The sequence below is a fragment of the Mobula hypostoma genome, chromosome X1 (genome assembly GCF_963921235.1).
Source record: "Mobula hypostoma chromosome X1, sMobHyp1.1, whole genome shotgun sequence".
In the NCBI taxonomy this organism is placed as follows: domain Eukaryota; kingdom Metazoa; phylum Chordata; class Chondrichthyes; order Myliobatiformes; family Myliobatidae; genus Mobula; species Mobula hypostoma.
In genome coordinates, this window is record NC_086128.1 from 58226721 (window position 1) to 58243502 (window position 16782).

Here is a 16782-nt window from a genome sequence, read left to right on the forward strand (position 1 = left end):
TTACTAAGAAGAAGGTGCTTATGAAGTTGAAAGGTCTGAAGGTAGATAAGTCACCCGGACCAGATCGTGTACATCCCCAGGGTTCTGAAAGAGTTAGCTGACAAGATTGTGGAGGCATTTGTAATGGTGTGTGGTGAGATCTTGCATGCAGGATTTTCGTTTCATAGTCCACCTAACAACAGGGACTCACCAAGTGAGATAAGACCATGAGACATAGGAGCAGAATTAGGTTATTCAGCACATCAAGTCTGCTCTACCATTCCATTATGCCTGATTTATTATCCCTCTTAACCCCTTTCTCCTGAATTGAATTGACTTTTACTTACATCCCTCAAATACATGCGTAAAAATCTTTGTTACATCTCCGTTCAAATGTGCGATGTGCAATTTGTAGTAATTTATAATATTATGTACAACAGGATAGTCAATATAACATAGAAATACAGTTGTGTCAGCATGAATTAATCAGTCTGATGGCCTGGTGAAAGGAGCTGTCCCGGAGCCTGCCGGTCTGGCTTTTATGCTGTGGTACCGTTTCCCAGATGGTAGCAGCTGGAACAGTTTGTGGTTGGGGTGACTCAGGTCTTCAATGATCCTTTGGGCCCTTTTTACACACCTGTCTTTGTAAGTGTCCTCAATAGTGGGAAGTTCCCATCTACAGACACGCTGGGCTGTCCGCACCACTCTCTGCAGAGTCCTGCAATTGAGGGAAGTACAGTTCCCATACCAGGCAGTGATATAGCCAGTCAGGATGCTCTCAATTGTGCTCCTGTAGAAAGTTCGTAGAATATGGGGGGGCCATACCAAACATCTTCAACGGTTTGAGGTGAAAGAGGTGCTGTTGTGCCTTTTTTCACCACACAGCCAGTATGTACAGACCACACGAGATCCTCAGTGATATGTATGCTGAGGAACTTAAAGCTGTTTACCCTCTCAACCCCAGATCCATCGATGTCAATAGGGGTTAGCCTGTCTCCATTCCTCCTGTAGTCCACAACCAGCTCCTCTGTCTTTCCCCTTAACCTGCATTCTCCCCGTAACCTTTGCTGCCCTTACTAATTCAGTCTCTATTAACCTTCACTTTAAATATACCCAATGACTTGGCCTCCATTGCTTTCTGTGGCATTGAATTCCACAGATTCACCACCTTCTGGCTAAAGAAATTCCTCCTTATCTCTGTTCTAAATGGGCATCCCTCTATTCTGAGGCTGTGCCTACTGGTCCTAGACTCCCCCACTATAGGAAACATCCTCTCCACATACACCCTTTCTTGGCCTTTCAGTATTCGATAGGTTTCAATGAGATTCTCCCTCATTCTGAACTCCAGTGAGCACAGGCTGAGAGCCATCAAACGCTCCTCATATGTTAACCCCTTCATTTCCAGTCACTCTCATGAACCTGTGCTGGGCCCACTCCAATGCTAGCACATCCTCTCTTAGATAAGGTGCCCAAAACTGCTGACAATATGCCAAGTAAGGTCTGACCATTGCATTTGCCTTCCTTACCACTGCCTCAACCTTTAGGGTGAAGAACCTCTAGAGCAGGGGTTCCCAACCTGGGGTCCACAGATCCTTTGATTAATGGTAGGGGACCATGGCATAAAAAAGCTTGGGAGCCCTTGCTCGAGAGGGTCTGTATCCTCTGACAATGTTCCACTGCTCTGATAGTTTTTATCTCATAGTTCAATTTGTTTAACGATCTTGCCTCACTCATGAAGACACCAGAGTTATAGGGGAAGGGAGAGATGGTGTGCAGTGGCAGACACACACAAAGCACTGGAACAACTTAGGTCGGGCTGCATCTATGGAGGGGAATAAACCATAGAGCCATACCATAGAAACTACAGCACAGAAACAGGCCTTTTGGCCCTTCTTGGCTGTGCCGAACCATTTTCTGCCTAGTCCCACTGACCTGCACACGGACCATATCCCTCCATACACCTCCCATCCATGTATCTGTCAGCTGACGTTTTGGGCCGAGACCCTTCATCAGGACTGGAAAGGAAGGGGGCAGACGCCAGAGTAAGAAGGTGGGGAAGAGGAGAGGTGCAAGCTGGTAGGGGATAGGTGGAAGGCTGAGGAAGAAGGGAGCTGATACCTCTATTCTCTCCTCCCCCCCCCCACCCGCTTATTCTGACTCCTGCCCCTTCCTTTTCAGTCCTGATGAAGGGTCTCAGTCTGAAGAATTGACTGTTCATTTCCATCCATAGATGGTGCCTAACCTGCTGGAATCTTCCACCATTTTGTGTGTGTGATGCTCAAGATTTCCAGTATCTGGAATTTCTTGTGTAGTGGGAGATTTTATATTTTATTTTCTTTAGAGATACAGCACAGTAACACAGGCACTTCTGGCCCAACGAGCCTGTGTGGCCCAATTACACCCATGTGATTAGTTAATGACACGGCACATAATGATGATGATGACCACTGCGTCTTTGGACTGTGGGAGGAAACCGGGGCACCAGGAGGAAATCTACGCGGTCATGAGGAGAACGTAGAAACTCCTCACAGACAGTAATGGAATTGAACACAGGTCACTGGTGGGTGCTGTAATAGCATTACACTAACTGCCACACTGCTGTGATGCTTGGCAAAGAAAGACTAAGATAACTAGATGTTGGTGGGGTGGTGAACTATTTTGCACCTACCTCGAATGTATCAGCAGCTTAAACTTGTTGCTTCTCTCCGCTCCTCTTGGTGAGTTTTCATTGTTCTTGCTTTCTCCCCAGCCTCCACAAGCCAAGCCGCTGCTGACTGACTGGTTGGAGTATCTGAACAACTTGAAGTATCGGGAAGGATAGAGGGTGCTTTTTTCTCTTGTGTGCACGTAGTAAGCTGAAGCAAATGCCACTTTTCTCTCTTTGTCCGTCCCTTGCTCCGATTAAATAATTGTCTGTTATGGCCTGTAGTGAATTGTTGATTGCTGTCAAGAGCACTGGCGCACAGAAACAGGCCAGACTATTATCCTGCATATTCCCGTCGACCTACATCTTGTCACAGTTATACACTGAAACAGGTATTATTCGTGCCGACCAAGTTATCTACCTGAGCCTGTTCCATTTGCCCCATAACCTTCTGAACCAGAGGTTCCCAACCTGGGTTCGATGAGTAATGATAGAGATCCATAGTATAAAAAATGGTTGGGAACCCCTGCTCAAAACCTTTCCTATTCACGTACCTCAGAATCAGGTTTATTGTTGCTGTGTGGCAGTAATATTACTGTAGATTACAATTATGAAAAAAATAGGTGCAAAAGAAGGGAATAATGAGGTAGTGTTCATGCATGCACTGTTCAGAAGTCTGACGATGGGGGGTGGTAGAAGCTGTCCCTCAAACACTGTGTGTGCACCTTCTGGCTCTTGTACCTTCTCTCCTGTGGAAGTAATGTGAAGAAGGTTCATCCCGGATGGTGAGGGTCCTTCATGAGGGAAGCCAGCTTCCGTGGCATTGCCTTTTGAAGATGCCGTCAGTGGTGGGGAGGGTTGTGCCAGTGATGGAACTGGCTGAGTCTGCAACCCTCGCTAGCCTCTTGCAATCCTGCTTCTTTGGAGCCTCTGGAGCAGAAGGTGATGCAACTGGTCAGAATGCTCTGCATCATTATATCTGTAGAAATTTGTAAGAGCCTTTGATAACATACCAAACTCCAAATGAAGTAGAGCCACTGCTGTGCTGCCTTCATGATATCTAAATATTGTAATTATACCTAATTATGCAGCTTGTTCCATTAACCCGCCAAACTGTGGAATAACTTGCCCATTGGGTCTCTTATCACTTTCCCTTCTCATCTTAAATCTACGCTCTCTTGTTTCAGATTCTCTACACTGGGTGAAAGATTGTGACCATGCATCTAATCTGCACACTTCATGACATTACGAGCCTCTATAAGGTCAAGTCTAACTTGGAGCTGGATGACAGAGCAGAAACATATACTCTGTGGCCGCTTGAGTTACCTCCTGTACCAAATAAAGTGGCCAGTAAGTGCATGTTCATGCCTTCTGCTGTAGACCATTCACTTCACGGTTTTATGCATTCAGAGGTGCTCTTCTCCACCCCACTGTTGTAACGAGTGGTTATTTGAGTTACTGTCACTTTCCTGTCAGTTTGAACCAGTCTGGCTCTTCTCCCCTCTCCTTTCCTCTCCTCTCTCCTCTCTCATTCACGAGCTGTTTTTGCCCACAGAACTGCGGCTCACACTGCATGTTTCTGTTTTGTTGTTTTTCACGCCACTCTCTGTAAACTCTAGAGCAGGGGTTCCCAACCTTTTTTATGCCATGGACCAATGCTATTAAGCAAGGGATCCATGAACCCCAGTTCTAAAGACTCTTGTCTGTGAAAATTCCAGGACATCAGTTTCTCAGATACTCAAACCACCCTGTCTGGCACCAACCATCATTTCACAGTCAAAGACACTTAGATCACATTTCTTTCCCATTCTGATGTTTGGTCTGAACAACTGAACCTCTTGTCCGTGTCTGTATGCGTTCATGCATTGAGTTGCTGCCACATGATTGGCTGATTAGATATTTGCATTAATGAGCAGGTATACCTAATAAAGTGGCCACTGAGTGAAAGTGTCAGTCCCTGGGGTGCTCTTGAATCCACTGAGTCTCCCCAAAGATCATTGCTGAAGAACAGCCAGCTAGATCATAAACACAAGAGATTCTGTAGATGTTGGAAATTTAGAGCAGCGCGCACGCGCACACACGCACGCACACACACACACACACACACACACACACACACGTATATCAGTACAGGAAATAAATTTATTTTTCAATTGAACATTTGAGTATAATTGGTGACAAAAAACAAATTAACTGGTTGAAAACGGAGCCATTTGCTGAACTACCTGCTCCTTTTTCTTGAGCAAGCTTAATGCATTGACCGGCCTCTAATTAAATAGAATCTTCTTTATAGAAGGGATAAACAACTTTTCTTTAAATGGTCTCAAAGTAGTAATGGGGTTCTTTGCACAAACATTAGCACTTAGCATGGCAAAATACATGCTTTAAAGAACACATTGACAATGATTAAACACATTCAAACTACATAAAAATTGTTTTAAAAGGCAGCATAGACAGACAGGGACCTTCAAACTCGTTAATTTCCTGCATTTTGCCCCCAACCTAATTGTTTTTTTTGAAATTTTTCTTTCTCCCTCCTCCTCCTCCTAACATCATTGTACCTGCTGAAATACCCAGATGTTGCTGGATTCTAATTAGTCTGTGGCTTGAGAAACAGCCATCTCAATTGGGTGCTATTAACACATCTACTGAAGGTTACCAATTAAGTGTAACGTTTTTGGTGGTGGGGTGGAGATACGTTGGTACCAAGGAGGTGTAAGGCACTCCTTCCCTCTACTTGGGCAAGGTGTAGCACCTGCTTAGCACCCCCCCCCCCGCCCAAAAAACCCGATCAGGGTCACGTGAAGCCATGGGAGCCGGTGCATATCACAAGTCCTGGATATATGACCACTGATACCAGGCAGACAATCTCTGAAGGGTATTGATAATGGCTGGGGTCACCTGTCTTGTAAAGACACTGCCCAGAAGGCGGCAATGGCAAAGAACAATCATGGTCATGGAAAGACCATGATTGCCTATGTCATACGTCATGGCACATAACGAACAAACGAAAACTAAACGTCAGGTCTTGGGCTTCGTATACAATAACGCCGCTGACGTATCTCAGTGCCAGCTCTCACAGAGGAAGGGCCATCCCCAAACCCCATTAACCAGTCTGCCATTTGTTAAAGGGGCCATTCTTTAAAGTTACTTATGTAAACAAGGTTAAAAACCACCCGAAGATTTCCTGTGTAAAATGGAAAATTTATGAATGGAGAACCATCAATGAAATTTTAATGTCTGATATTGCTTCTGTGCTCCTGCTTGATTGTTTTTTTAATTTATTTGAAAATAAATATCAGAACCAAATTAATACATATGGTAGCCTCAGATCTTTTATATTTTGTTTAGAGATACAGCATGGTAAAAGGTCCTCCCTGCCCAACGAGCCCGCGCTGACCAATTAACATACTACCCTGTATGTTAAACTGGAGCACCTGGAAGAACCCCGCGTGGTCACTGGGAGAGCATACAAACTCCTTACAGGCAGTGGAGGGAATTGAACCTGGGTCACTGGCACTGTAAAGCACTACGCTAACCATTGTGCTACTGTACTGCCCCATTGAGGAATACCTCCTGTTGAGGGATTTTGTGTACATAAGTTCCAATGGAAAATGAATAATTTTAGAGATTCCCAGGTCAGTGTTTGGAACATACTCCTGTTGTGTCAAAAAGGCAACTACCTGTCAATGTCAAAGTCAAGAAACCCCCGTTTCAAAGAGATTGGAGGGGAATGGTATCCCAACACTGCACAATGCTTTTGCAGGCCCAGGAAATGGCCCCTTCCCTATTTTTATTGCAAGAGTCTATGGATAAAAGTTGTATCTGACTATCCCAAGACCAGCGAGCTTGTTGTGTGAATGCCTTTCTGTTATCCATATTCAGAGTGTTGCAGCAGAGCACTTTCCACTCAAGTTACCATAGACTCCTAGCCATTTCTGTTGCTGCTTCATCTTACAAACTCTGAATTGTTCTTTTTATTACAAATAAAAACTAATTATGAAGAAGGATTCTGTTTCTGTATAAATTTACATTCTGTGATACTGTGCTCATCTGAACAAAGTGTCAGAGTAACATAATACGTAAACAGGCCATGCCATCAGACACAGGAGCAAAATTAGGCCAATCGGCCCATCAAGCCTGCTCCACCATTCCATCATGGCTGATTTATTATCCCTCTCAACCTCATTCTCCTGCCTTCTCCCCATAATCTTTGAGACTTCAAGAACCTATCAACCTCTACTTTAAATATACCCATTGATTTGGCCTCCACAGCTGTCTGTAGCAATGAAGCGCACAAGTTCAACAGCCTCTGACTACAATAAATATTCTCCTCATTTCTGTTCTAAAGGGATGTCCTTGTATCCTGATGCTGTGTCCCTGGTCCATTCAGCCCTTCTCCTGCATGTTCACCAAGATATATCTGGGCAAGGATCCAGTGTTAAGGAGAGTGGGTCATGGCTTTTGGACAAAATTGAGTGAACCTTGGGGTGCAGTTGATGGGGAAGTCTGAACTAAGGCTGAGCAGCTGAAGGCCAAAGAGGCTTGGTGTGGGGATGGGTAGTCTGGCCACTGCTGGGAGCTATAGATAGAAGCTTAGTGTAAACTGTTTACAGTCAGTCAACGAAGTGATCTATAGAATAGGGAGAACAGCTACCCTCTGATCTGTCTGAGTGTTTATTAAAGCTCTCCTTGTGGAGTTTAGAAAATATGCTGGGAGGTGGGGGGGGGGGGTGGTGATCTACCAAACATTGAAAGGCCAAGATACAGTGGGTGTAGAGATGATGTTTCTTTCTTCTTGTGGCGAAGTCTAGGACCAGAGGGCACAGCTCCAGAATACATGGACATCTGTTTAGAACAGAGATGAGAAGGAATTTCTTTAGCCAGAGGGTGGTGAATCTGTGGAATTCATTACCACAGATGGCTATGGAGGCTAAGTCATTGGGTTTACTTAAAAGTGGAGATTGATAGGTTCTTGGTTAGTGGGGTTACAGGAAGAAGGCAAGAGAATGGGGTTGAGAGGGAGTGGTACTGCAGACTTGATAACTCTGTTCCTGTGTCTTGTGTTCTTGTACACCAACTCCGGAAAAATAGAGACTTTGCACATAGTGTTGGAATGAGCCACCAGTACATCTGGATTTTCACTACGGCCTTTCAGTATTTTTAAACCAGGTAAAAATGACAGTAAAACAATTAAAAAAGTAGTTTGTTTCTGGTTGACAGGTGGATTGAAAGCAAAACTGTAGCACAGTGGTCAACTAACAGCCATAAATTGAACTTCATCCTTGTGGGTGAAATTATCAAACAACCAGCCAAGAGCTTTACTTAAGGTGAAAGTCTCCCCAGATTGGACCCAGGAGTGGGCAAACCACACCACTGAAGGGGAAGGGGGAGTAGATGTGGGTAAATTTCCCATGGGGGTGGGGGGGGCACTTTGTTCAGTGACGTTATGCATGCATTTGCCAAACTGCAGGAAATGACAGCTGTAGCCATGGTAACTCTGCCCCAAATAAGCTACACAATAAGTGAAATAAAGCTCCCACTTTCATTACTTTTAAAATGTTGGATTCGGAGAAGTGGCCCGAGTTGTGTTGCAAGACCTGACTCAGGATGGTCCTTGTGTCAAAGTTACGACAGACGAGGCAAAGCATCATCTTTAACTTGCATTTTCTTACAACAGTGTGAATGAAACACCCAAGTATATTTCTGTATATTGTTAAAGATACTCTATAAACGCAATTGCTACTGTGACTGGACTGTTACCACTGGGTAATAATACAGGAGATTTCTATGTGTTAAAAGTCTTTACTGTTGAAACCAGTTGGGAAAAATAAAACTGTGCAGTCTAAAGGTTTCCTGATTTTCTTTTTTTTTTAATTTGTATCTAGTCAAGAACAAGCACAGGGGGAGAGAAAGTAACAGAAATAATAATAATAATAAAAAATACCAATTCACTCAACAATTCCTAATGTAAAAAAAAACCTTTGGGAGGGGGAAAAAGCCCAAAAGATTTTCATCTACACTACACAACCTGGAAAAGCCACTACCTTTTTTTTTCATCCTAATTGCTAAGAGGTAGATCAAAAAAAAAAAGAAATGGTTATACAGGTTTGATGCCCCCAATGCCCCTGCCCTCCCCCTTCTCCCCCTCAGCACTCCATCCCTCCCTCCCTCGAGTTGAATGCAGTGCAGGAATGGATGAACGAGGCCTGCATGCACAGTACACACCAATCCCAAGGTCAAGAAGAATTTACATCAGAGCAGAGGCAACAAGAGAACAACTCAATTCAAAAATGCCCTTTGCATTAGCACCCGAAAATCTTTTTGAGGTCACAACTGTGGCTATTACTACCGTAAATTAATTCCAAACGCCTCAGCACAAAACTTAGAATTAGAAATGTAATGTTCAAAAAAAGGCAATGTCCAATTTCCTTTGGAAATGTGGATAGGTGGAACACTTACTATTTTGATACAGAGCTGTGTGTTCGCTTCTACCGTTGTTGCTTTGATAATTCAGTTGTTAAAGTGTGATACTGACAGGATTAGCTAGCTGGGAATGACTGAGGAGGGTATATTACAATTGCCATCAAGGCTCTGAAAGTCCTACCCCACAAAAGCTGGTGGGTATTAGCAAAGGTGGGTTTGGGGTCTGGGCTGTAAGTCTTCAGCGTTCAGCTAGAACAATGAACTTGTGACCGGTGGCATGTGTAGAACCTCACTCCAGTGCAACTCAGCATCAGGGGCTAGGCAGGAAGGTTGGAGGGTCTTGCAAATTGTTGTCTGGAGGCAAGGGACCTGTCATTTAACTATCGATCCATTTTCCAGCCAGTTTATTACCTTCCCCATTCTGCTGCCTGCTTCAAACCTTACAAAAGATCGGTTCCTAACAACACCGGTGCAGGCAAAAGCAGAGGCAGTCATTTTGTTAGCGGATTGTCAAAAGGATTATGGAAGACCACCAGACTCGGAGAAGACTGTAATCTCATAGTGTCTGGAGTCTTAAGTTTCCTTTTTGTAATCCATTCACATACCAGGCTGAAAGTTTTGTACCTTCGGGCACATGTGGTGGATTGCAAAACAATCAGGATTTAGGATCAACATGCATAAAATGTTGGAGGAACTTAATAGGTCAGGCAACATCTAAGGAAATTAATAAACAGTCGACATTTCAGTAGAAACCCTTCATCAGGTCCAAAATGTTGACCTTTTATTCCCCTCCATAGATGCTGCCTGACCTGCTGAGTTCTTCCAGAGTTTTGTGTGTGTTGCTCTGAATTTCCAGCATCTGCAGATTCTCTTCTGTTTATGATCAACAATTTGACACTCGTTAACTGGGTCATTTGGACATTGCCTTTGTAACAAAAATCAATGCAGAAAAATCTGATTTGAATGCAAAATCTGTTTTAAACTGGCCCATCTGTGGACTATGGTCAACTTTTAGTATCATGAGTTGAGCTCAGGTGCCCTCTGGAAGTTCAGGCTGCCAGACCAATAATCGACCAGCCAGGCAGCCTGCCAATGACATTTTGAAAAAAAAAATCTGCTCTGCGTAAACTCCTCCTGTACTTTCAGTTCAAATTGAAGTATTAATCTCAGTTAAACACAGTCCTGCCATAGAAGCTGTGGTCTGCCTACTCTGATCTCTCAACCTTCCTCTTTCAAATGAATCTCAATGTGGTATATGGTGACATAGACATACCTTGATAATAAATTTACTTTGAACTTTGAAGCACTCAAAACTGTGGCGTTCTGAAGAATCGTTTCTCCTTTTCCCCTAATTTCCTTCCAACCCCCCCCCCCCCCACAAAACTTGCTTAATCTCCAGCCACTTGGTGATGCTGTGTGAAATTTGTTTCAGATGTTAAATATCCTGGTCCTAACTTTGCCTATGTTGAATAAGGCTGCGTCTCTGGTGGTTTTAAACAAATCTGTAGAACAGGAGGGTTTGTCAGGTGAGAGTCATTGGTATGACAGGGTTTCCAGCTTTAAGAGAAATACTGCTCTAGTCAATGAAAGCAATATAGTGAGATATGGCCTACAATTTAAAATGTCTTCTGCACTGCACGGTGTTTTCTCAGAAACTGTGTTCCACTAATCCACTAACTTCCATTTGAATAAAAATAAAGGTTGGAGCCAGGGTCCATTATTACTCATTACCTCAGTAAGCAAAAAATTAGACTCCATTACCATCTCTCTTTTCTTCTTCTGCCCACCATGTGGAATTAAAAAAAGAAGCTTTCTCTCCTTTTGGAATCTATGGCTTTCCTGTCCTGTTGAGTTACAGAGGCTCCATCCGAATAACCAGCCCGATTCTAAGCTCTAAACAAAGCAGGGAACCAATCAGAATTCACCCATTCATTCTATCCCATGCAGCTGCTGGGACTAGGCCATTAGATTAGAATTAGGCCATTTGGCCCGTCGAGTCTGCTCTGCCATTTCATCATGGCTGATCCATCTCCCTCTTAGCCCCAATCTCCTGCTTTCTCTCCATAACCCTTCATGGCCTGACTAATCAAGAACCTTTAACTATACTCAATGACTTGGCCTCCATAGCCGCCTGTGGCGACCATTTCCACAGATTCACCACTCTCTGGCTGAAGAAATTCCTCCTCATCTCCATTCTACATTATTATGAGTCTGTGCTCTCTAGTCCTAGACTCCCCCACCATGAGAAACGTCCTCTCCAAATCCACTGTTATCGAGGCCTTTCAACATTTGATAGGTTTCAATGACATCCCCCCCACCCCCCCCACCCCATTCTTCTAAACACCAGTGAGTATAGGCCCAGAGCCATCAAATAGACAAGACTTCAAGATGTGCTGAATGTTTGGTAAGGCCAGCAAAAAAGAATATGCCTGGTCTGTTCCTATCAGCAAGGCAATGGAAATTGGCAAAGCTCTGGGAGGTGTCTCAAGTCCTCACTATTTCCTGCAGTAATGTGGTAAAGGCACTTGGTTCTCCCTGTTGGATGCTGAATGCCTGTGGAATTGAAAGGTTGCCAGTGCCACAATTTGGAAATTGACTTAAAGTCAGACAGCAGAGAGTGGTGGTAATTGGCCCTCCCATGGAGCTGTGAGCATTGATTTGCTATATACTGTGGGTACATATTAATGATCACACATTGGCGTGCAAAGAAAATTTTCCAAACACGGAAATGCCACTAAACTTAGATATGTGATAAACTCTGAAGAAAACTGCATAGATAGGTAGACAGCTATCAAATTAAATTTAATCAATGGTAATCTTATTCTCAGGATTGAAGTGTCTAATAGCATAAGGGGTACTTTCAAAGGAGATGTGAGGGGCAAGTATTTTACACAGAGAGTGGTAATAGAGGCAGATATGTATATTAGACTTTTAAGATAGGCACATGAATGTGAGGAAAATGGACTGATATGGACATTGTTGTGGCAGAGGGGATTAGTTAAAGATGATTAACTGGTTCAGCACAACACTGTGGGCCGAAGGGCCTGTTCCTGTGCTGTACTGATCTGTGTATGTTCAGAGAAATGTCAAGTGATCCACTTTAGCAGGAAGATACTAAACAGTACATTCTACTGATGCGTAGGAATGCAGGGTCTGGGTGTAAATTTGCTCTAATCTCTGCCTGAGAGAGGGATTAGTAAAGCATCTGGTATACATAAAGAGAGGTACAGAGCAAAATGGGGAAGCTATCAGGGAGCGGATAACCACAGATGTTTTCCCAGGACAGAAATAGCCAATATGAGGGATATAATTGTAAGGTGATTGCGGGAAAGTATAGGGGAGATGTCAGAGGTAGTGTTTTACACACAGAGTGGTGGGTGCCTGGAACACCCTGCCAGGGGTGGTGGTAGAAGCAGATACATTGGGGACATTTAAGAAACTCTTAGATAGGCACATGGATCTTAGAAACATGGAGAGCCAGGTAGGAGGCAAGAGTAAGATTGACCTTAGGGTAGGTTATAAGGTTGGCACAACATTGCAGGCCAAAGGGCCTGTACTGCTCAGTATACTTAATCTGTTCAAAACTCCCTCCATTACAAATGGATATTGTGACCACCTGTCAGGAAGATTACTAAAGTCTTGGAGAGAATGTAGAAAAAAATTATTGAAATAGTTGCAGGGATGAGGAATTCAGCTTTGAGGTTAGAAGGTTAGAAGCTTTTTTTTTGTGAGAAGCTGATTGTTTTACCAGGAGTGAAGGCAGCTGAGAGGAGATTTGGAGGGAGTTGCTCAAGGTCCTAAATGATTGGGCTTGGGTGCATGGAATGCCCAATAATAATCATATCATTATTTCTTTTGTGACTGTGTGCTTTTCTGTTATCATAACTGTATGTGCTGTGCTTTGCACATTGGCCCTGAAGGAACACTGTTTCATTTAGCTATCTATATGTGTATAGTTGAATGACAATTAAACTTGAATTTGCTGCTCTTCCCATTAGCAAGTGGTTCAAGGATCAAGGGGCAGAGGTCTCAAATTTCAGGAAACTTGTCCCGTGAGTTTTGAGGAAAAGCCTTTTCCATCCAGTAAATGTTTTGAGATCTTGAATTCACTGCCTGATGTGGTGTTGAAGGAGAGAGAATCTTCGGAAGGCTATAGAGGATGAGAATGGGACTGGGATAATTTCACTACTGGGAGCCAACATGGATTCGATGGGCTGAATGCCGTTTCGCACAATGATTCGATGTTGTACCTCATTGTACTAAACCTTTCAGAAAGCATTTGAGGTTTGAAATTTGTAACAGACACCCACCATGAAAATAAACCAACCTACTAGGATGTTTTCAACCGAGATTGATAAAAAAAAATTATCATTATTTCCAAGGAGAAATCTCCTAATTTGTCTTTTAAGAAAGTTGGGTAACCCAAGCCAACAAGAACAGAGCCAGGTATGCAAGCAGACTGTGTCTATGGCAGGACTATCATTAGTAATGCGAAATACACTGCAAAAGTCAATTGCCAGCACTGTAGCTTCGAGATATAAAAAAAGGCTCAAACAGGTGTTAATGAGATGATGCTTGCTGTAGGATCCAAAACAAAACTAAATAAAAACTGGCCGAAGTCTGAATAGTTTGTTTCATGCTCTAAGTGACGAAATGGAAGCGGTGTACAGAGGCCAATGCCTTACCCTGAAAAAATACAGCAATGGGTTGAATGGGCTTTGCACGATGCAGTCACTCTCGGAATCCAGCTTTCGCTCCCACATGAAGTTTTCTTTTATTAAAAGCAGTGGCACGTGTAACAAACTTGGATTTCCTCAGAGGTTTGCAAGGAGTAAAGTCAAACGTGTTTAAAGATTAAACGTATTGTGGGTACAGGCGCACTGGTGAAGACGTTTCTGAGTGTGTGTGTACGCGATGTCCACAAGTATATATACACCATAATGTACACACGTGTGTGTGTACACACTAATAAACATGCACAGTTCTGTGTGTGTGCGGACTTTTATGTGTTTGTGGTATTATTTCATTCTTGTCCTTGAACTGACAACATTCAATTGAAGTGAAGGTGGGCCCAATGTCATGATTTCAATAGCAGACAGGTTGGACGAGAATGAGGTGGGTGATTACAACTCAAGAAAACAATGTAGAAAGGAGTTAAAATGATCTTTTCTGATGACCTGATTTAGCATGTCCCTGGGCACCTGGCACAACTCTGCTGCCCGACAGCACCTCAGATAAAGCGGTAACGAGGAGGAGGTGATTACATGGCTCCCAGCCTGCCGTACACCCACCACCAGCCAGTGCCAGGTCTCTGAATTGTGAAGCCTTCCTCGGTTGTCTCTTGGGCTCAGGCAGTAGCGGTGGTTTTCTTTTGAGCTTTCACCGTCAAGAAGCAAACAGCAAATAGCTCATCTCCAAGTCAAGGTAGGATACTAATTTGCTTCTCTGGACAAGAAGCTCAAAGCACTTTCTACAAATCTTCATATGGAAAACAGGCTTTGAAATTGTGTTAGAAATGAAGAGGTGTATGTATATGTGAGCGTCTCTCCCAAGTCTGTGTATGTGTATATGTATATGATGTGAAGATAAACACAAGAGATTCTGCAGATGCAGGAAATCCAGCATCCCTAATATTGAAACTTAGTGTAAGGAGTGAGGGGTGAATTATCAATGAAAGGTCAATATATAATGAAACAGTTTTCCACCCCCTGCCCCCGCATCCGCTCAAGATATTGTGTCCTGTGGAGGTGCTAGTTAGAGGCGCACCACGGTCCGGCCCAAAGAGCCAATTACACCCACGTGACCAACTTCCCTACTGACCGCTATGCAGGACTGTGGGAGGAAACTGGAGCACCCGGAGGAAACCCACGCGGTCACCGGGGAGCACGTACAACCTCCTTACAGACAGTGGCGGGAATTGAACCCGGGTCGCTCTACGCTAACCGCTACACTATTGTGCCGCACCATTTCCTTTACAGGTTATTACAACAAGTGGTTAGAGGTCAAAGGATAATTAGAACAGAGAAAATAAAATTGATGTAGACCCCATGATACAGCTATACATTCTGGGCACTTCCACTATTAACATTTATTTAATATTTTTTACTTAGAGATAAAGCTCAGAACACGTCCACCTGGCCCTGTGAGCCGTGCCTCCCACAACCCCGAGTTGGCTGCTGCACAGAGCGGTGCCTGCAATAAGCTCTTTAGTCTGTACACGGATCTCCCAGCTGCACGCCACTTCTACGGGCTGGAGGAGACTGTGTACCACATGTACATGGAGTGTGTGAGGCTGCAGCCCCTTTTCGCGTATTTGCGTGGGCTGCTTCTCACCTTCTGGTTGCGTTTCAGTCCCACCCTATTCATATATGGTCATCCAGTAAGGAGGGGGGCACAGAGGGATGAGGATGTCCTTGTCACCTTGCTCCTGGGGCTGGCGAAAACAGCCATCCGTGGCTCCTGGAAACGGGTGGCGGGCGGATCTCCCCGGGCAGACTGCCTGGCAATGTTTAGGGGGTACGTTCGTGCTCGGGTGAATATTGAAAAGGAACACGCGCAGTCCACGGCGACCATAGAGGCGTTCTGGGACCGATGGGCTCCGCGGGGGGGTAATTGCCATCATTGATAGGGATGGTAATATTTTGGTTTAATGTGTATTGTTCATTTGTAGTGGAGTAATTGTGTTAGTCACTGTTTTGTAAATATTGTATAGCACCGATATTTGTAATAAAGAATTTTGTAAAAAAAAAAGAAAAAAAAAGCAACCCGAGTTAACCGAGTTAAATAATTTCCAATGACCAATTAACCAACCACTACGTCTTTGGACTGTGGAGGAAACCAGAGCACCCTGAGGAAACCCACATGGTCACGGGGAGAACGTACAAACTCCTTACAAACAGCGGCGGGAATCGAGCTCTGAATCCGATGCCCCGAGCTGTCATAGCGTCATGCTAACCACTACGCTACTGCGGTGCCCCAGTATGGACAATGGAAAATGTTGTATGTTAATGGTTATAGAACATTAAAGATACATTGATTGGTTATAATTAAAGGCCAGTGTAGCAGTGCTGATAATTCCGCTGCGGATGGTCCCACGCTAGGCTCGGGAAGGAGGAGGGTTGGGCATGAGGCTAGCAAACACAGAGCTACAGAAGTGTAAAACTGAAGCTCCAAAGGCCGCTTCTTCGGAAAGGGGTGGGGATACCAAGGAGATGGGTTACATCCGGAAAGACTGGCCCAGGACAGAGGACTCTGGTGAGCTGCTGTCGGCGGACTGTGCCCCAGTTGCGGTGATGGCTGGAAGCAAAGCGAAGTATAGTAACATTGATGTGGCCTTATGATGTTGTGTTAGTGCAGGAAATCCAAGCCTCTTACACAGTGCCAACTTAAAAATCATTAGATGTGATTTAAAAATTTTTAAAAAATAGAATCCAGTATGTGGTGTGTAACTGCATCAACACGACTGCTTTTAAATGCTTAAAAATGCAATTTGTTCCCAATGTGGCACCTCAGATTCGAGGCAATTGCTGTAATTTTTAAAAAAAAGTTTTTTTTTACATATTTTAACACTTCCACCAACTAGAAGCAGGGAAGACTAATAGCCCGCAACACACAGTAACTCCTGCACAGTTTCCCGGCTGCTGTGTGTAACTCAGCAAATCTTACTCTCTTTTATTAAAAAAATAAAATATTCAAGACTATCAGCTCTATAAGAATATAAAATACCAGCAAGC

General features: G+C 43.9%; 1 protein-coding gene across 1 annotated transcript in view; it reads left to right on the forward strand.

Annotated features, from left to right (window-relative positions):
- Positions 1-4777, forward strand: part of si:dkey-225f5.4 (uncharacterized) — a 64342-nt gene extending 59565 nt beyond the window's left edge. The window contains exons 11-12 of the mRNA XM_063037183.1: positions 2729-2829; positions 3811-4777. Coding sequence (XP_062893253.1) covers positions 2729-2800 — 72 coding nt within the window. The 3' untranslated portion in view covers positions 2801-2829; positions 3811-4777. The remainder of the gene's footprint in view (positions 1-2728; positions 2830-3810) is intronic.
- The last annotated feature ends 12005 nt before the right edge of the window (positions 4778-16782 follow it).